Genomic DNA, 20,246 nt, shown 5'->3' on the forward strand with positions numbered 1-20,246 from the left:
CTCAACAAGTTGGAGCTTGTTCAATCTCAAAACGACCATAATCACTGTAAACACTCACCGAGATCAATTCATGGGATTTACTCCAGAAGAATTTCGACGCTGCTTTAAACTACTCAACGCAGAATACATCTGCTTTGATCATCAAACAGTCTTCAATGTCGACAATCGCTGTGAGTTTCAGCTGTTTAACAATAAAACAGCACCTTTATGTGAAGTGACCCACACGAAGGCGGACATGGTGTGGTCCAAAACTCAGCAAGCAAATAAATGGATTTTTGCAACACACTCTACAATGAGACTTCAGGCAGTTTGCAACGGGTCTCCATCAACCATACAACTAGAAGGAACTGGCTTGCTCTCACTGTCACCTGGATGCACTGCTCGCAATACAGAAATAAGCATCAGTACCTTCAGCACAACAATCAGTGAAGTCAAATCAACCTACACTCGATTTGGGGACATACGCTTACCAACGACACCCCCTTCGCCAGCAACTGCACAATTGGAGAACCAGACATCAGACTATCTTCAAGAATTGGAAGATTTACGCCTGCAATTAGTGGCAATCAATCAACAAAGGCTGCCACACCATCTCAACACAGTGCAGCATCATCAAATCGCTACTTATGCTGCCCTAGCAATATCAATGCTATTGATTATTGCGTTCATTCTCCGGAAGAAGTATCAATCATGGAACCCAAGGCCGTCAACAATCAACCAAGCAGAGCCACGCGGATCATCACCCCCGATCCCCATTCCACGCCGCTTTTCAGTCGACTTGGGCGATGGTTGAACACCAGTTCAACGGCCGGGAGAATGTTCAGTCGCATATTTATGCAGTAATTAATATTACATAATATACACTTATCGAATAAGTCAGGTCGACCCATGTAACGGGAGACATAATAACAAACGACAAGGCATTGTAGCTGAGTCAACAATAACCGCTTCTGCAGCAATTTCTGCCAACGATGCGATCGCTCGTCAGAGGGCAAAAACACTGGTGCAATTGCTGACTATCACAATTGCCCAATAACACAATATCATATTAAATCCAAATTAATTCAATATTAATTCCAAATCCCTTTTACCATATTCTTACTAGACTCAGCACTTTCTGTACCTTTTGTTACCTATAAATAGAAATTAAGTTTGTTGAATAAAATCAGTATCAGAAACAGTACCATCACTGCCTGTTCACTCATTCTCTACAACTGCAATCAACAGAGGCTGTCGCCGTGTCTTCAGACCCTCATTTGCTCGACGTAGGAATCCCTCTCCGCAGTCCAACTGGTTCAAGTTCTAGTTGCGACGACAAATTTGTAGACGGTTTATGTACCGTATGCATACCAAAACACACACACAATCACACATTAACACTGGGGATACAGAATCTGCTGAGGATCCGTTCCCGAAATGCCTTTTCTAATTGGGCGGTGGTGGCCTTTCGCAGTGGTACGAGTTCCACCCACTTACAGAAGGAGTCGAAAAACACCAGGAGCATGGTGGCAACGGGCCTACAAAATCCGCACACAAAATGTCGAACGGGCCTTTGGCTTGCCGCGTATGCATTTTCCCGGCTGGCTTTCTTTGGCTCACCTTAAATTTTGTCAGTTTTCGCATCGTTGGAAGTACTGGGCGACATTTCTGTAGAGTCCCGGCCAGTAATATCGTCGAGTCACTCGGTCAGTGGTCTTGCGTATTCCTTGGTGTCCTGTACTGGGTTGCTCATGGCATTCTTCCAACACCCGACGATGCTCACTGGCGACACATAGTGTTCAGAGTGAGGACGGCGCTGGCGGGGCAACGGCTCTGTGGGCATTCCAGCCACAACACTGTTAGCAATCCAGCTAAGCAAGCTGTTGCCTTCGCTCTCGCTCTCACGCTTATGAGCGTTTTTCCCCCCGATGACGCGCTCTCGCGCGTCTTATCCTAAGATAAGTACGATTTTCGTATGCCACAAATCCCTTCCATTCACGATTTGTGTTCCCAATTTCCGAAAAGTCCGAGTTCCGCGATATAGGTACATATATATATTCTTATATATGTACTTATTTCTTCATTCTGTGCCATCCGTTATCCGAGTCACTTCTTTTTTCGACACCGCCATATTACACTGGTCAACACGATTTTTCCTCAAGGAACAAAACCAACTTTTTATTAAAGATTTGGGGCTTAGAAATGGTTTGATGAATTTTTTATTTTTTTTTTTCTATGGCAGAACTTTTTTTTTTTTAATTTTTGAAAACTGGTATTTTTTGTAAAGCTTTTTTCAGAGGTAGCGATAGTTTTTTTCACATAACTTTATTATCTTACGTCTGGTTGTAAAGAACTTTGCTATTTAGAAAAGGTAATTAAAACAGCTAGAAGCTAGTTAAGCCCAAATACTTTGTGATTTCAGCTTACCGTCTGGGAAATATAAAGCATTGAAATGCAAAAATGATGATTTTTGTGCGGTATTTTTTACGAAATTTTGATTTTAAAAACTCAGGAAAAGTCGAAAAAAAATTATATCTTGTGTCCTCTGTTTTTTTGTGTAGAGGTGCATAAATTTGGCGTCGTTTAAGGTATCGCTTATTTAAATCTATGTAGAGACTTTGGAGCTAAAATTCGTTAACCAAACCTAAAAAATGGAAAAAATGAACAAAAAATACCTTTTTTGAAGGCGGCGGGCCCAACTGCCAATTGGGAACGGCGCACTTATAGTTATTATTTGGCAATTTCCACTGCCAATTGGTGTTTCGGTCTTTTGTTGTTGTTTTTTGTTCCGTGCATTAGAGGTGGCACAATCCAAAAATATCGGTATCGTAACCGAGTCTTGCGTTCGACCAAAAATAAATAAATAAAAAAATAAAAATAAAACCTTACTCTCATCTGACAATTTCCAAACAAACACACCGACACTACAAGAAATAAATTTAACGATCCACGATTTCTAATTTAACCCTTTTCGTCATATTTTTTTGGATTTTTTCTGTTTTCCTTCGGTATTTCTCCCGATAGTTCTCCAGCGCCCACTCCGCAGTCATATTCTGGACTATATCTTCCGGTAACGCTTACGGCGACTATGTTTATTTGCACTTTGTCAATCCAAACCGACCTAAAGAGCAACCTATCGCCCATTCCAATCAGCTATCGAGGATATAAATGCCATTCCGTCTGCCGTCCATCCGCAAATAACCCAGTTCTGATCACGACTGCGTCAAAGAGGTAAACGGAGGAGCCCGCACTAACAATATTTGCAAAATATTGACAAAATCAGTGTGACCGTTCCTCTCCTCAGTTCAGCGCAATATAAGTCACTCATTGTTTGATAAATTTCACTTCACGGTGATCTCAAACAGTCCGAGTCGACCCGACTATTGTTTTCCAACAAGCTCGAGGCCTTCTTCCTTGTAGCCTTCCATAAGTGGGTTATATTTTCGAACAAATATTTGTTTCCTGACGTCTTTCTGTTTGAATTCTACTCAGATCAGTCTTCTTTTCCTCCAAGACTTCCAAATCCCATTTTCTGTGCGTGTGTGAGTTCGTTATATGCCAACAGTTCACAGGACAGCAGCAAGCTTGTGCCTGTGTCCTCTTCAAGCCGTTTACGAACATCGTCCGCCGGAACTACACCGACACAGAAAATCAAGGCACCCCTCACTCCGAGAGCAGACAGTAGCAACCCTGCGGCAAGGACCAAATCGGCTCTATTTCTGTTACTCTTAAGGTTCCAGCTGTGACCAAACAAGATACGAAAGGCTCCTTCGTCAGCAGCCCCGTCAGCTCTCGCCACTGCATCACAATGGCTCAATCCGCCACCTCAGTCGCTCGGACCAAATTGGTCGCCGCTATTGGCCGACTGTCGCACTTGGCAGAGAGCATCACCGCCGCCCCATCCGCCTCTCTGTCCGAGGTCCGTCGAGGCCAAATCCTCAGCATGTGGACGGACGTCGAGGCCGAGTACAAGGCCTGCTCCGCAGTGATGACTGACGAGGATCGAGAAATCCTTCCTCCTTCAAGTTGAGCCAGGCGGTATGGGAAGCGTCCGTAACGGACAAAAAGGAAGTGCCGTCCTGGAAGGAAATCGACTCCCAAAGCCAGTCCAATCCGTTCCGTTCCCAAGGCACTCCTGTTCCAAGGACAGCGAACTCGTTCCAAAGCCACGTGAATCCGAGTAAGAGCACATGTGATCTATGTTCCAAGGAGAATCACCCAATCCGACTATGTCCTCATTTCCTACAAATGACCGTTGATGTTCGCTCCAGCTGCATAAAGCAAAAGCAGCTCTGCTTAAATTGCTTCGCAAGAGGCCATCAGCTTCGCAACTGCTCAAGCTCCCACAATTGCAACACTTGTGGAGGACGACACCACACGCTTCTGCATCGTGGCAATCCAGCTTCCAGCGAGTCACATTCCACATCCGTACCCAATTCCACAGCTTGGCCAGACGTCAATCGACCAGTACCTTCCGCAGAAGATTCAAGCTCTTCCGAACCTCATCCTAACGTTCAGACGTATTTCGCCTCCGGCACAAGCTCTGTCCTTCTAGGCACGGCAATTATTAATATTTGCCACCTTGGGAAAAATTTCCGCGCCCGCGGAATTTGATTGGAGCCGATATCCTACCATCGGTCATGTTAAGCGGCTTAAAGCCCAACATATGTGGCTCCCTTCTCGGCCAAGAAACCATTTTTGGTTGGGTGCTCACTGGTCCCGTTTCCAATACTGCGAGCCATCAAGTCGCATCCTTTTCTTGTCGAATTTACAGAGTAGCTTCCAATGTCCCAAATGTGCCCGTCATCCGTTCAAAGCTCACTTCTAATGCTTCTTCGATTTTTTCATTTCGCCCTTGCCTTCCACAATCAGATATGGTTACTCGATCCCGTTTCGACCGAACCGTGGAGAGCAGACGTTCCCGGGGTATTAAGTCGTACCAATGCCGAGTTTGCTCTGAAATCCATCCTGGATTCCGAAAGGAGGCTCCAAGCTGTCCTCCACTTCAGCTACTGCACCAATTGCCTGGCTCACCGACACTCCGGCCAGGATTGCCGAAGCGGTGTTCGGTGTAAGGTGTGTAACCGGAGCCACCACACGTTACTCCACCTTCCCGAGTCTCGGCACACATCTGGCTCCTCTGCGGCACCGCCGCCTTCATCTTCAGCGTACAGCGCCGATGTGCGCCCTCGTCCGTTGCTTCCAAAGTTTTTGCAATCCTGCAAGGAGGGGGAGTTACTTTGACTGTTACTGCTTGGGTCACCTCCTTCATAGTCCGGTCGGACAGGCGGACCCGCGTCCTTACGTTCCGTATTCTTCCTTCCGTGCTGAGCTCCGGCACTGTTCGCTGGCTGACGTATGAGCGAGTCGCCCCTGTGTCGAGGGTCGCTGACAAGGGTAGCCCAGCAATGGTTACCTGATCCATAAGATTTCCCTACATCTTCTAGCCGTTCAATGAAAGCTAATGCGTCCGAATGTCCGTCGGCTAGAGATTTCTTCCCTTCCGGGTTGCGAATCTCGGAATCCTTTGGCCGAGTGGTACTCGTAGTTGTCGTCTCTGGGTTGTCGTTCGGCCGTGGCTTCCTGGTGGTTCGAATCCTTCGGTCCGGGTCCTCGGGTTACTGTGGGCAACTCTGGGATGAGTATTTCTATAGGCTGCTGCAGATGGGCGACATCGTCGGGCTCGTCGACGTCGATCTCCTCGGGGCTCGGGGGACGCCGTGCCTGACCGAGACTCGCTGCTCAACGGGTCTGGTGACTGCCCTCCCGTTGGTGAGTAGAAAGGTGTCCGTGGCTCGAAGCTTGCTTGGGACGATGAGTCGACCTCGCTGACTCCGGATTTCCGTTCTTCGGACTCGCTGCTCAGAGCTTCTGGCTCTTCCTCGCTGTCGTCCTCCGACCCTACCGCCTCGCTGCTGCTTTCGTGTTCGTTGCCCGCCTTGGCCAGCTCACGGTTGCGCACGTCCTGCAAATGCTTGGATGGCCTTCATCCATGAAGTCCCTGGAGCTCCTGCCGTGTTCTGGGACCCAGGCTTCGCGGTGGCCAGGTCCAACGGCGCTGACTGTAGTAGGTCGGAGCTTTTGGGTCACTCGGAAGCTCGGACTGGGGTGTTTTCTCGTCGCTGATGTCCGAGTACTGCCTCGTTGGCCTTTCGGCCTCCAGTCGCTTATTTAGGACTGCTACGTCGTGCAGTAGGGGCGCTCGATGATTGGCCTTGCCGAACCGTCCGTCGTATAGGAATTCTTCCTCACTCTCCGTGCTTCCTTCCAGCGGGCCTTGCTCCCACCGCTGGACCGCGGTCCGTCGAAGTATCTGTCGGCATCACTCATATCGACCCGGGGCGTGAGAGGTATCCGTGAGGCACCTTTTGGACTTTTCAGGTGTTGTGGTGTGGAGGGGGCGTCGATGGCGGCGGTTCCGGGTACCCATGTCATGTCGGTGTCGTAGTCTACCAGTACCCGTGGCTTCATGGGCCTGACCAGGACGTCTCCTTCGGAGGAGCAGTCCTCGGATTGGGGGCGGACGGGGTGTTGCCGGTGACGACGCGTCACTAGGATGTCCTTCGTTACCATCATGTGCTTCTAGTGGCTGGGCGTCTGTCGCTTTTTCTGCGTTCATGGTCATATGCCTATGGGGAGAAACCTGGGGGTGTTAGAACCTGTCAGCCTTAATTTTATGTCGCCGGGGTCTTCCTCGTCGCTGTTGTCGTGGAAGACCTTGAGGTCAGCCAACCCAGCGATCCTTCGCTGTCGCCCTGATTGTTGCTGAAGTCGGACTATAGTTGAGGAGAGAAATTTAATTACCGGAATACGGCCAGTCGTATTTGAGTGCCAGCTTTGCGGCGAAGTTTTCTGCTTCTTTTGACAGGTGATGTCGGCGCAATAGGACCAGGGATCCTATCGTGGGTCGTTGGCTCTCTCACTCATATTTTCTGACGCGTGCCAGCTATGCTCGGCTAGCGCTCTCTTTCTTCCGACGGCCAGCTCCGTTCTCTTAGGTCCGCCTCTCGCTCTCTTAAGCGTATGTTCCCTTTTCGTTCGCTCGGTGTTGGTTCTCTTTCGTCTTCTTGGTGCTGGTTCCGGTGCTGGTTCTTAGTGCTGGTTCCTGGTTAATAGTGATGGTACCTGAATGCTCCCCCAGTGGCCAACGTTCCCACTGACCAATGTATAGTCTAGCTTACTTATGAATTATATATCGGTTAACTGCTTATGTCTATAAAAAGGTAACAATAGATAATAAGGCTTAGACTAGGGAAAGAAATAGTAATAGTAAATAGTCCTCGTAGAGAGCCCCGGTTAATCTCTCGGCCGAGTACGATAAGCGCTGGGCCGAATCCTGTGGTGTCAGAGACGCTGCTGTTGATGGCCAAGCTGAGTTCTGGGAGGAGGTCGTCCCACGTTCGTTGGTCGCCGTCGATGTATTCGGCGATCATGGTTTTGATTGCCCGATTGGCCCGCTCGGTTGGGTTTTGCTGAGGTGTGTATGGAGCCGTATGCTCCAATTCCATGCCGGCGAGTTTACAGAAATCCCGGAAGGAGCGACTGGTGAATTGTGTCCCGTTGTCGCAGACGAACCTTCTGGGGACTCTGAAGCGACTCAGGATTCGTTACCGGAAAGCCTTTTCCAACTGCGCTGTGGTGGCTTTGCGCAGCGGCCCCAGTTCCACCCGTTTGCTGAATGCATCAAAGAATACCAACAAAATCGTGTTGCCATGCTTCGATCGGGGAAGAGGGCCGACGTGGTAACTGGGACTATCGGGTATGCATCTGTCTGGCCGGATTTATGTTGGCTCACCTTGAGTTGTTGGCAGCTGGTACACCTCTTGACATATCGGGCTACATCCCGATAGACTCCAGGCCAGTAATACCGTTGGGTCAATCGGGTTGCCGTCTTCCGGATTCCCAGGTGTCCAGCTGTCGGGTGGTCGCGGCACTCCTCTAACACGCGTCGGCGGTGATCTTTTGCGACGCATAGTTTCCACTGGATTTGGTCCTCCTCGATAAATCGGGTGCTCGCTTGCTTGTACAGTTGGTTATTCTCCACGAGGAATTCGGGGTACTTTTCGGGCTGCTCCTGGATCCGTTTGTATAATCTTTGCAGCCAGGGGCAGGTGTTCCTTTCCTCTTCCATGCGCTGCAAAGTTTGCAAGAGCTGTCGCGAGAGTGTGTCGGCCACGATGTTCTGACTTCCACGACGGTAGTGTATGTCAAACCTGTATTGTTGGAGCTCCAATGTCCAGCGAGCGATCCTACCCGTCGGGTTGTCGATCGAGTTCAACCAATTTAGAGCGATGTAGTGAACCCATGCATGTACATATGTAACACTCTGTTATATATATAAATACATATATACATATGAGCAGTGACATAAACAACTTATGTTTATGTTACACATTCCTTTTGCACAGCAACGATCTAAGACTTGAACGCAGATCGGACAGCTACCAAAACTGCTGAGCAGGCATTTACCCGAACTCAGGCAGAACCCAAACGCCCTAACACATGGGCGATGGGTCTCACTCTCAAAAGCCCCTTAATGCTGATCTTTCATTTCCATTAGACTCAGGCAGAGACCACGCGCACTAATACTTATGCGGTGGTACTCTTTTCATATAATGCATGGGAGAACTCTCGCTCTCCGTTATACATAAGAACGATTGTACCCTAGGATAAGAACAAAAAGATATTTAATAAACATTCTGAATTAAGCCACCAACCGATGCGGTATGACTTCGCTGAGCTTCAACATAACATGGCGACCGTGACAAATTCGACACTGCTCGATTAAAACAACTTAATCAAATCATATTAAAAGCTGTGGCCATGCCAAAGGAACAGTTAAATTGTGTGATTGCATTATTGTGTTCCGTGCTATGGTGTTGCTGCTGCATAAATACAATGATGAACAACTGGAACAACTGGAACAACAAGGACAGTGATGAACAACTGGCCCAACTGGTATAATAAGGACAGAAACAGCAAAGAAATATCTGAGTGAGTACAGGGATGAGCACCCAAATTAAACTTAAACCCAGAAGAAGTGGTTTAAAAGAACGGATCAGAAAGAGAAAGTCTGATATCGTTAAACTTCGGTATAAAAACGACAATCCCCCGAAGTGGGAAGTCGCAGTGAAGTTACAGAGCGAACTCGAACACCTCGAGTCGCTATTAAAAAGTAAAAGCTCACCCTGTGCCACAACACAAAAACAAAATAGACAACTTGTTAATCACCGTCCTGCCCCCAGAGCCATACCAAAACAACAAAAGAAGTGCCCTGGAGACTGCCAAGGACCACTCTACAGCCCGACGTGCAACTACACTTGCATATGGGTGTTGCCGAAACGGAAAGAGATGACCAGCGCCAGCACCCCATCAGCCTGCGAGATGACCAGCTCCAGCACCCAATCCAACTAGCCTGTGCGAAGACACAGCACTGGCACCGCCCGCGCGACAAGCTGCGCTACGGACCGATAGCGTTACAGAGAACGCCCATTTTATTCCATAATGTTCAAGGAAACTACGCCCCAGAAGGACATTACTAGATACATAATTATTGGGTACAACGTAAAATATGAGTTCTTTCTCTATGTTATGAAAATTTACTTTAACAACTATTTTTCCAAAAGTGCTTATTCTTGAACCATTTACTCCACAATACTCAGTTGGTCTTAGTACATCATCAAAATTTACATAAGGCATCGCCGCACGCTGCATCAAATTAATAGCGCTACCGGTGTCCAACATGGCAGAAAGAAATTTAATATGATACCTGCGTTTTATATCAGTGTAAAAATATACCCCTACCTGATTCATAATAGGAACAAACATATTGTGCTGCTCTCCGTCGTCCATCATCGGCTGGTTGCTGGCTGTATTCACGGATCGTTGAGTTGGCACAGGCTTCTGTTGGCAATCCTTCACCTTGTGCTGCATGGACCCACACTGGAAGCACGATCCCTTCTCCCGCAGAGGTGCGGGACACGATGAAGCGTAATGTCCATGCGCTGAACAATTATAGCAGCGCACCTGGTTCTGGTCAGGTCCTGATGCACTCATCTCAGAGCGCTTGAAAGTCGTCTGGGTACTCTTCCTTAAAGCCTCGTATTGACGGGCCAGCTCCTTAAGTTTTCCAATGGTATGTATGTATGTCTCGCGTGCAAAACCGGCCGTTTGCTTGTGGGTGAAGAAGCGCATTAATTGGCTCGGTGGTACTCAAGCTGCCGAGGGCTGTCGGAGGCGAGAGCGGGAGCGTGAGCGTGGGCGGGAGCGCAAGCGTGGTGAATATGCGCTCGAGAGCGCGTCACCGGGTGAAAAAAGCTCCTAAGCGTGAGCGCGAGAGCGAGGGCAACAGCTTGCGTAGCTGGATTGCTAACATTGGTGTGGCTGGAATGCCCACAGAGCTGTTGCCCCGCCAGCGCCGTCCTCACTCTAAACAATACCCAAACATTTTGAGCACAGTCCCCAAATAATGCAAATTTCCCCAAAATATGCGTTAGTTATACAGAATGTCCCGAAAGTGCGCACTGTACATACATATTATTGTCGCAGAATATCCACGGATGTTTATTTAATTCTTTGATTTGTTCCGCAGGTCAAATGTTAGTCCTCGATCGTGAGTTTGTAATTAAGGTTAATTGTAATTATATGTGTATATATATAAAATGTTAACTACTTAGGTTGGAGTTATTTTCACACTGATTAGGCCAATCGGCCCATTTCCTCAACCGGCATGCCTCTACAACACCGTCATACGGGATTTGACTTATCTGGCAATTTTCAATGTCGTTTAACATTCGGCAATACCTTCCTGACGATGTATTTTGGAACACATTTTTTATTTGTACCGATTGTGGTGTCAATGTTTCTCATTACAACGAAATCTCCCTCTAAGAACTCAATGTGGTTTTTGTGCTTCCTTTCAAAATACTCTTCACTCTTCTGCTGACTATGCTCAATTTTATCTAAAGATTTCTTACGTATTGATTCTAAATCACCTTTCGGTTGGTCTTGCTTGTCATCTAAATATTCTGTCAACGCGTCAATATTACAACCCCTTTGCTGAACTCCAAATAACAAAACTGTGGGCAATTCTTTCGTGGTCGAGTGCACTGAGTTGTTAATTGCAAATTCTGCCTTTATCAAGAGTTTACTCCAATCTTCGTGATTTATTGGCTCAGTTATTTTGGCCAACATAGCTTTTATGGTTCTGTTCACCCGTTCTACCTGACCATTCGCTTGAGGTGACGTAGTTGCTACTTTCACATGTTCTATATTATTTTCTAACAGAAATTTACTAAATTCTAATGATGTAAAACATGATCCTCTATCACTTATAATTCTACGTGGACGACTATAGAATTGAAAATACTTTAAAAAACAACTGTTGACTTCTTTCGTGCTTGTCGTATTTACAGAAAACAATTTTACAAATTTCGTAAACGCGTCAATGATGACTAGCACATGCTTTTTCTTTGATATAATAGCGGGAAGTGGTCCAAAATGATCTACGTGTAATGTATCAAATGGGATTGGTCGCTTAGGAATATTGTGAAGTGTTCGGTTGTTTGCGTGTGTGGGCACTGAAAACATTATGCAATTTAAGCAGTTTCCTATAAATGAATCAATTTTAAATCTCATATTCGGAAACCAATAGTGCCTTAGGATTTCTTTCATACATTTTTCAGTTCCTAAATGACATAACTTCTCGTGAACTCTTCTGATTATGTGCGTTTCCATTTCAGCTGGGACATAAAATAATTCGACATCATTCTCATTTTATCTATACACAATTCCATCACTCAAAGAAAATTTCTTAACAGGTCCATGTTCCAATTGTTCTTTCGATTTCTCTATATAGTTGTCTCTGTTTTGTGTTATCTGAAGCTGAAGACTAATGTCATCAATGTCAATTACGGAAACTATTCGGTCTTTGTTATCACTTTCATGAATTGTAACTACTGGCTCATATTCAAAATCTTGATTAAGCGCTGAAGGATATCTACTAAGCGTGTCAACATGGGCCATATATTTTCCACTGCGATGTTTCAGAGTGTAATTATAATTAGCTAACTCCATGGCCCATCTGGCAATACTTGAATTAAGGCGTCCTTTTCCTAAACATAAGACTACTGCGTTACAATCCGTTATAATTTTGAACGGAATTCCTTCTAAATAGATTCTAAACTTCCTTAATGAATAAATCACTGCTAATGTTTCGAGCTTGAAACTTTCATATCTTGCTTCTAGTTTGGTCGGTCTCTGTGAAAAAAATGCCGTTGGGTGAAACTTATCATCATTTTGTTTCTGCAACAAAATTCCACCAAAACCTTCACTACTTGCATCACAATGCAGCTCTGTTTCTCGATTTGGATTATAAAGAGCCAATACTGGGAACGAAATTAGTTTCTCTCGCAGATATTCAAAAATTTGTATGCACTTGTCTTGAAGTTCAAACTTAGCCCCTGGTTTCGTAAGTTCCTGTAATGGTTTTGCTATTTTTGAGTACGCCGGAATAAAACGCCTAAAATAGGAGAATAATCCTAAACACTTTTGCATTTCATGGCGATCCTTTGGCAACGGAAGATTCTTAATTGTTGCTGTGTGCTCGCAGTTTGGGCTTATTCCTTTTCCACTAAGTGTATATCCTAAGAATTCGATACTTTCATAACCAAATTGACATTTACTAATCTTAATTTCTAATCGATATTCAGGGAGAATTCTTAATACTCTACCTACTGTTATGAGGTGATCATTTAACGTTTTGGAACCTATAGCAATATCGTCCATATAAACTACTACATTACCTTCGCGAATTAATGGTTGCAAGATAAAATTAATAAATCTCATAAATACTGCTGGTGAATTCATAAGTCCGAAGGGCATTCTTGTATATTCATACTGACCACTAGGAATGACAAAACTTGTATATTGCACCGAATTCTCTGATACTTTTACCTGGTGATATCCGTGTTTCAAATCTAAAATTGTAAAAATTTTATTCCCTTCCAATCTCTCTAAACAGTCATCTATTAGAGGCAACGGATATCCATCACGAATGCATATCTTATTAAGCTGCCTGTAATCTACACACATTATTTTTTCTCCTGATTTTTTCTTAACTAATACTATTGCAGAAGTATAGGGCGAGTTACTTTCTCTTATAAAGCCTCTTTTCAATAATTCATCTATTTGGGCATCTACTTCTTTTTTCTCTTGGTATGAAAGTCTTCTTGGAACGGAGCGTACAGGTTCTTCTGTCTTCAGTTTTAGATTCATTTCATAATTATGCTGAATTGCTGGGATATTACTTAAATCTGAATAGTTAAATTTGATCACTTCAATGAATTTACTACGTTCTTCATCACTCCGCCTCGGGTCTATATTGAAGCAGTCATCTTCATTTGTTATATCAATACTATATATATATAGTATATCTATGTCAGATATTCCTAATGTTTCCTTTGCCATATGCTCATTATCTTTTAAAAAATAGTCACTACTTTTTAAATTTAACTGGTCACTAATCTTATCATCATTTCCATCCTTCACTAAATCATTGTTATTGCTATCTGATAATCTCAACTCATTATTTATATTTGTCAATACTATGTTTTCAATTGGGTCGCCGTCAATGTTTACCAATATTTTATTTTCAATTTCACTGTCAATGTTTACTAATACTCTTTTTTCAATTAAGTCACTGTCACTAATTTCTACAGTTCTGTTTTCTATTAAGTCCCTGTCACTGTTCACTAATATTCTATTTCCTATTAAGTCACTGTCACTGTTCACTAATATTCTATTTCCTATTAAGTCACTGTCACTGTTCACTAATATTCTATTTCCTATTAAGTCACTGTCACTGTTCACTAATATTCTATTTCCTATTAAGTCACTGTCACTGTTCACTAATATTCTATTTTCCATACTGACTTGCATTACTCGTTTTAAATTTTCAATTGTATTTTCAAAAATCAATTCCATAATGTTCAAGGAAACTACGCCCCAGAAGGACATTACTAGATACATAATTATTGGGTACAACGTAAAATATGAGTTCTTTCTCTATGTTATGAAAATTTACTTTAACAACTATTTTTCCAAAAGTGCTTATTCTTGAACCATTTACTCCACAATACTCAGTTGGTCTTAGTACATCATCAAAATTTACATAAGGCATCGCCGCACGCTGCCAACATGGCAGAAAGAAATTTAATATGATACCTGCGTTTTATATCAGTGTAAAAATATACCCCTACCTGATTCATAATAGGAACAAACATATTGTGCTGCTCTCCGTCGTCCATCATCGGCTGGTTGCTGGCTGTATTCACGGATCGTTGAGTTGGCACAGGCTTCTGTTGGCAATCCTTCACCTTGTGCTGCATGGACCCACACTGGAAGCACGATCCCTTCTCCCGCAGAGGTGCGGGACACGATGAAGCGTAATGTCCATGCGCTGAACAATTATAGCAGCGCACCTGGTTCTGGTCAGGTCCTGATGCACTCATCTCAGAGCGCTTGAAAGTCGTCTGGGTACTCTTCCTTAAAGCCTCGTATTGACGGGCCAGCTCCTTAAGTTTTCCAATGGTATGTATGTATGTCTCGCGTGCAAAACCGGCCGTTTGCTTGTGGGTGAAGAAGCGCATTAATTGGCTCGGTGGTACTCAAGCTGCCGAGGGCTGTCGGAGGCGAGAGCGGGAGCGTGAGCGTGGGCGGGAGCGCAAGCGTGGTGAATATGCGCTCGAGAGCGCGTCACCGGGTGAAAAAAGCTCCTAAGCGTGAGCGCGAGAGCGAGGGCAACAGCTTGCGTAGCTGGATTGCTAACATTGGTGTGGCTGGAATGCCCACAGAGCTGTTGCCCCGCCAGCGCCGTCCTCACTCTAAACAATACCCAAACATTTTGAGCACAGTCCCCAAATAATGCAAATTTCCCCAAAATATGCGTTAGTTATACAGAATGTCCCGAAAGTGCGCACTGTACATACATATTATTGTCGCAGAATATCCACGGATGTTTATTTAATTCTTTGATTTGTTCCGCAGGTCAAATGTTAGTACTCCTCTCAATTTCGTTCAGCCAGGAAGTGACTCTGTCTCCCTCGCTCCGATCTCTCGTTTAGTCCATCGATACTTATACGACCAAGACGATATTTTACGCAAGGTGCAAGAGTCGATATTATGTGGGTTAACAATACTAGTGATATTCCCTCTCTGACCTAATTCCACATAGTTCTAGTTCGCAGAACTAGAACTATCGAAACTTATTACGATATTTTATACAAGGTGCAAGATGAAATGTAAAAACAATTGTAGGTTAACGTTCATAACGTTAATAATAGTAATACAATCTAACAGCTCGGCCATCCTGACAATTAGATCGTCCTCGATCGTGAGTTTGTAATTAAGGTTAATTGTAATTATATGTGTATATATATAATATGTTAACTACTTAGGTTGGAGTTATTTTCACACTGATTAGGCCAATCGGCCCATTTCCTCAACCGGCATGCCTCTACAACACCGTCATACGGGATTTGACTTATCTGGCAATTTTCAATGTCGTTTAACATTCGGCAATACCTTCCTGACGATGTACGGACCCCTGTATTTTGGAACACATTTTTTATTTCTACCGATTGTGGTGTCAATGTTTCTCATTACAACGAAATCTCCCTCTAAGAACTCAATGTGGTTTTTGTGCTTCCTTTCAAAATACTCTTCACTCTTCTGCTGACTATGCTCAATTTTATCTAAAGATTTCTTACGTATTGATTCTAAATCACCTTGCGGTTGGTCTTGCTTGTCATCTAAATATTCTGTCAACGCGTCAATATTACAACCCCTTTGCTAAACTCCAAATAACAAAACTGTGGGCAATTCTTTCGTGGTCGAGTGCACTGAGTTGTTAATTGCAAATTCTGCCTTTATCAAGAGTTTACTCCAATCTTCGTGATTTATTGGCTCAGTTATTTTGGCCAACATAGCTTTTATGGTTCTGTTCACCCGTTCTACCTGACCATTCGCTTGAGGTGACGCAGTTGCTACTTTCACATGTTCTATATTATTTTCTAACAGAAATTTACTAAATTCTAATGATGTAAAACATGATCCTCTATCACTTATAATTCTACGTGGACGACTATAGAATTGAAAATACTTTAAAAAACAACTGTTGACTTCTTTCGTGCTTGTCGTATTTACAGAAAACAATTTTACAAATTTCGTAAACGCGTCAATGATGACTAGCACATGCTTTTTCTTTGATATAATAGCGGGAAGTGGTCCAAAATGATCTACGTGTAATGTATCAAATGGGATTGGTCGCTTAGGAATATTGTGAAGTGTTCGGTTGTTTGCGTGTGTGGGCACTGAAAACATTATGCAATTTAAGCAGTTTCCTATAAATGAATCAATTTTAAATCTCATATTCGGAAACCAATAGTGCCTTAGGATTTCTTTCATACATTTTTCAGTTCCTAAATGACATAACTTCTCGTGAACTCTTCTGATTATGTGCGTTTCCATTTCAGCTGGGACATAAAATAATTCGACATCATTCTCATTTTATCTATACACAATTCCATCACTCAAAGAAAATTTCTTAACAGGTCCATGTTCCAATTGTTCTTTCGATTTCTCTATATAGTTGTCTCTGTTTTGTGTTATCTGAAGCTGAAGACTAATGTCATCAATGTCAATTACGGAAACTATTCGGTCTTTGTTATCACTTTCATGAATTGTAACTACTGGCTCATATTCAAAATCTTGATTAAGCGCTGAAGGATATCTACTAAGCGTGTCAACATGGGCCATATATTTTCCACTGCGATGTTTCAGAGTGTAATTATAATTAGCTAACTCCATGGCCCATCTGGCAATACTTGAATTAAGGCGTCCTTTTCCTAAACATAAGACTACTGCGTTACAATCCGTTATAATTTTGAACGGAATTCCTTCTAAATAGATTCTAAACTTCCTTAATGAATAAATCACTGCTAATGTTTCGAGCTTGAAACTTTCATATCGTGCTTCTAGTTTGGTCGGTCTCTGTGAAAAAAATGCCGTTGGGTGAAACTTATCATCATTTTGTTTCAGCAACAAAATTCCACCAAAACCTTCACTACTTACATCACAATGCAGCTCTGTTTCTCGATTTGGATTATAAAGAGCCAATACTGGGAACGAAATTAGTTTCTCTCGCAGATATTCAAAAATTTGTATGCACTTGTCTTGAAGTTCAAACTTAGCCCCTGGTTTCGTAAGTTCCGTAATGGTTTTGCTATTTTTGAGTACGCCGGAATAAAACGCCTAAAATAGGAGAATAATCCTAAACACTTTTGCATTTCATGGCGATCCTTTGGCAACGGAAGATTCTTAATTGTTGCTGTGTGCTCGCAGTTTGGGCTTATTCCTTTTCCACTAAGTGTATATCCTAAGAATTCGATACTTTCATAACCAAATTGACATTTACTAATCTTAATTTCTAATCGATATTCAGGGAGAATTCTTAATACTCTACCTACTGTTATGAGGTGATCATTTAACGTTTTGGAACCTATAGCAATATCGTCCATATAAACTACTACATTACCTTCGCGAATTAATGGTTGCAAGATAAAATTAATAAATCTCATAAATACTGCTGGTGAATTCATAAGTCCGAAGGGCATTCTTGTATATTCATACTGACCACTAGGAATGACAAAACTTGTATATTGCACCGAATTCTCTGATACTTTTACCTGGTGATATCCGTGTTTCAAATCTAAAATTGTAAAAATTTTATTCCCTTCCAATCTCTCTAAACAGTCATCTATTAGAGGCAACGGATATCCATCACGAATGCATATCTTATTAAGCTGCCTGTAATCTACACACATTCTTTTTTCTCCTGATTTTTTCTTAACTAATACTATTGCAGAAGTATAGGGCGAGTTACTTTCTCTTATAAAGCCTCTTTTCAATAATTCATCTATTTGGGCATCTACTTCTTTTTTCTCTTGGTATGAAAGTCTTCTTGGAACGGAGCGTACAGGTTCTTCTGTCTTCAGTTTTAGATTCATTTCATAATTATGCTGAATTGCTGGGATATTACTTAAATCTGAATAGTTAAATTTGATCACTTCAATGAATTTACTACGTTCTTCATCACTCCGCCTCGGGTCTATATTGAAGCAGTCATCTTCATTTGTTATATCAATACTATATATATATAGTATATCTATGTCAGATATTCCTAATGTTTCCTTTGCCATATGCTCATTATCTTTTAAAAAATAGTCACTACTTTTTAAATTTAACTGGTTACTAATCTTATCATCATTTCCATCCTTCACTAAATCATTGTTATTGCTATCTGATAATCTCAACTCATTATTTATATTTGTCAATACTATGTTTTCAATTGGGTCGCCGTCAATGTTTACCAATATTTTATTTTCAATTTCACTGTCAATGTTTACTAATACTCTTTTTTCAATTAAGTCACTGTCACTAATTTCTACAGTTCTGTTTTCTATTAAGTCCCTGTCACTGTTCACTAATATTCTATTTCCTATTAAGTCACTGTCACTGTTCACTAATATTCTATTTCCTATTAAGTCACTGTCACTGTTCACTAATATTCTATTTCCTATTAAGTCACTGTCACTGTTCACTAATATTCTATTTTCCATACTGACTTGCATTACTCGTTTTAAATTTTCAATTGTATTTTCAAAAATCAATTCCATAATGTTCAAGGAAACTACGCCCCAGAAGGACATTACTAGATACATAATTATTGGGTACAACGTAAAATATGAGTTCTTTCTCTATGTTATGAAAATTTACTTTAACAACTATTTTTCCAAAAGTGCTTATTCTTGAACCATTTACTCCACAATACTCAGTTGGTCTTAGTACATCATCAAAATTTACATAAGGCATCGCCGCACGCTGCATCAAATTAATAGCGCTACCGGTGTCCAACATGGCAGAAAGAAATTTAATATGATACCTGCGTTTTATATCAGTGTAAAAATATACCCCTACCTGATTCATAATAGGAACAAACATATTGTGCTGCTCTCCGTCGTCCATCATCGGCTGGTTGCTGGCTGTATGGACCCACGGACCCACACTGGAAGCACGATCCCTTCTTCCGCAGAGGTGCGGGACACGATGAAGCGTAATGTCCATGCGCTGAACAATTATAGCAGCGCACCTGGTTCTGGTCAGGTCCTGATGCACTCATCTCAGAGCGCTTGAAAGTCGTCTGGGTACTCTTCCTTAAAGCCTCGTATTGACGGGCCAGCTCCTTAAGTTTTCCAATGGTCGTCGCTGAATACAATAAGGCGATACTGGTAGAACGATCGCGAAAACCATCAATGATAAACTGAACCGTTAATTTTTCTTCGATGTCGGCACGCATAGCAATTTCTTCCATCAGAAGAATGTATCCCATTACGGAGTTCTTCCCTGGATTGAAAGTGGTTTACTTCAAGAGCAGTACCACATCAGCAGTTGAATTACTGCGACCAAAAGTTTCAGGAAGTTTTCTTTAAACTCATCGTAAGTCTTCGATTTGTCGACACGCATGAACTAGTCCGCCTCGGTTCCCGCTTTCATCAACATTCGCACACAGCGAAGTCGAAAATGGTTGCTTTCGTTCACGCCTCTGCACATCCGTTCAAAATCCAAGATCCATTTGGAGCCTTCATCATTTTCACTGGCGGAAAATGGGACAACAAGCTGCTTAACCATTCGGATATCGTCCGTCACATTATTATCCATTGTCATTAGAGCAGCTAGTTTCTTCTTCTTCTCAGCCACCCTAATTGCTGCGTCAAGCAAGTCTTCTTCTTCTTTTAAATCGTCCATCTGATCGCTTTCAGACACTTTTCCCTCTATGTTAACGTTATGGTGGTTTTCAATTTCCAATTTCTCCAGACTTCCAGATACCTCCTCCATTCCACCACTTATGGCAAGTTTGCGTAGCTGTCTTAGTGTTGCGCTGGCTGGAAAAATTATCTCATTCTCCAGCAGCCACTCTGTAATTTTTTCTTTGTTCATCATTTCATCAGCCATTTATGAAATGATGAAAATACTTATTGTCGTGGATGCCACTGATCCTATACTTATGTAGGCTTGTACTTTAAAGTGTCTCGATCCCACTTCTGAAGTTATTGTCGCAGAATATCCACGGATGTTTATTTAATTCTTTGATTTGTTCCGCAGGTCAAATGTTAGTACTCCTCTCAATTTCGTTCAGCCAGGAAGTGCCT

General features: G+C 42.8%; 2 protein-coding genes across 2 annotated transcripts; both read right to left on the reverse strand.

The window, feature by feature from the left end:
- Positions 1–9,484: 9,484 nt before the first annotated feature.
- Positions 9,485–10,173, reverse strand: LOC121404027 (zinc finger CCHC domain-containing protein 9-like). The gene is made up of 2 exons (XM_041592540.1): positions 9,784–10,173; positions 9,485–9,706 (listed from the first exon to the last, which is right to left on the reverse strand). The coding sequence occupies exons 1-2, from the start codon at positions 10,171–10,173 to the stop codon at positions 9,698–9,700; spliced, it is 399 nt and encodes a 132-aa protein (XP_041448474.1). The 3' UTR covers positions 9,485–9,697.
- Positions 10,174–14,138: 3,965 nt separating this feature from the next.
- On the reverse strand, positions 14,139–19,452 carry LOC121404028. Its single transcript, XM_041592541.1, has 2 exons — positions 19,280–19,452; positions 14,139–14,552 (listed from the first exon to the last, which is right to left on the reverse strand). The coding sequence occupies exons 1-2, from the start codon at positions 19,424–19,426 to the stop codon at positions 14,139–14,141; spliced, it is 561 nt and encodes a 186-aa protein (XP_041448475.1). The 5' UTR covers positions 19,427–19,452.
- Between the last annotated feature and the right edge of the window lie 794 nt (positions 19,453–20,246).

The sequence above is a fragment of the Drosophila obscura genome, unplaced genomic scaffold (genome assembly GCF_018151105.1).
Source record: "Drosophila obscura isolate BZ-5 IFL unplaced genomic scaffold, ASM1815110v1 contig_180, whole genome shotgun sequence".
In the NCBI taxonomy this organism is placed as follows: Eukaryota; Metazoa; Arthropoda; class Insecta; order Diptera; family Drosophilidae; genus Drosophila; species Drosophila obscura.

Excerpts from the sequence above, each read along its gene's own strand:
- LOC121404027 (XM_041592540.1), bottom strand. The coding sequence starts at position 10,173 with ATGCGCTTCTTCACCCACAAGCAAACGGCCGGTTTTGCACGCGAGACA.
- LOC121404028 (XM_041592541.1), bottom strand. The coding sequence starts at position 19,426 with ATGGGATACATTCTTCTGATGGAAGAAATTGCTATGCGTGCCGACATC. Across the intron at positions 14,553-19,279 it reads CGACCATTGGAAAACTTAAG|GAGCTGGCCCGTCAATACGA; the intron begins GAGCTGGCCCGT and ends GGAAAACTTAAG.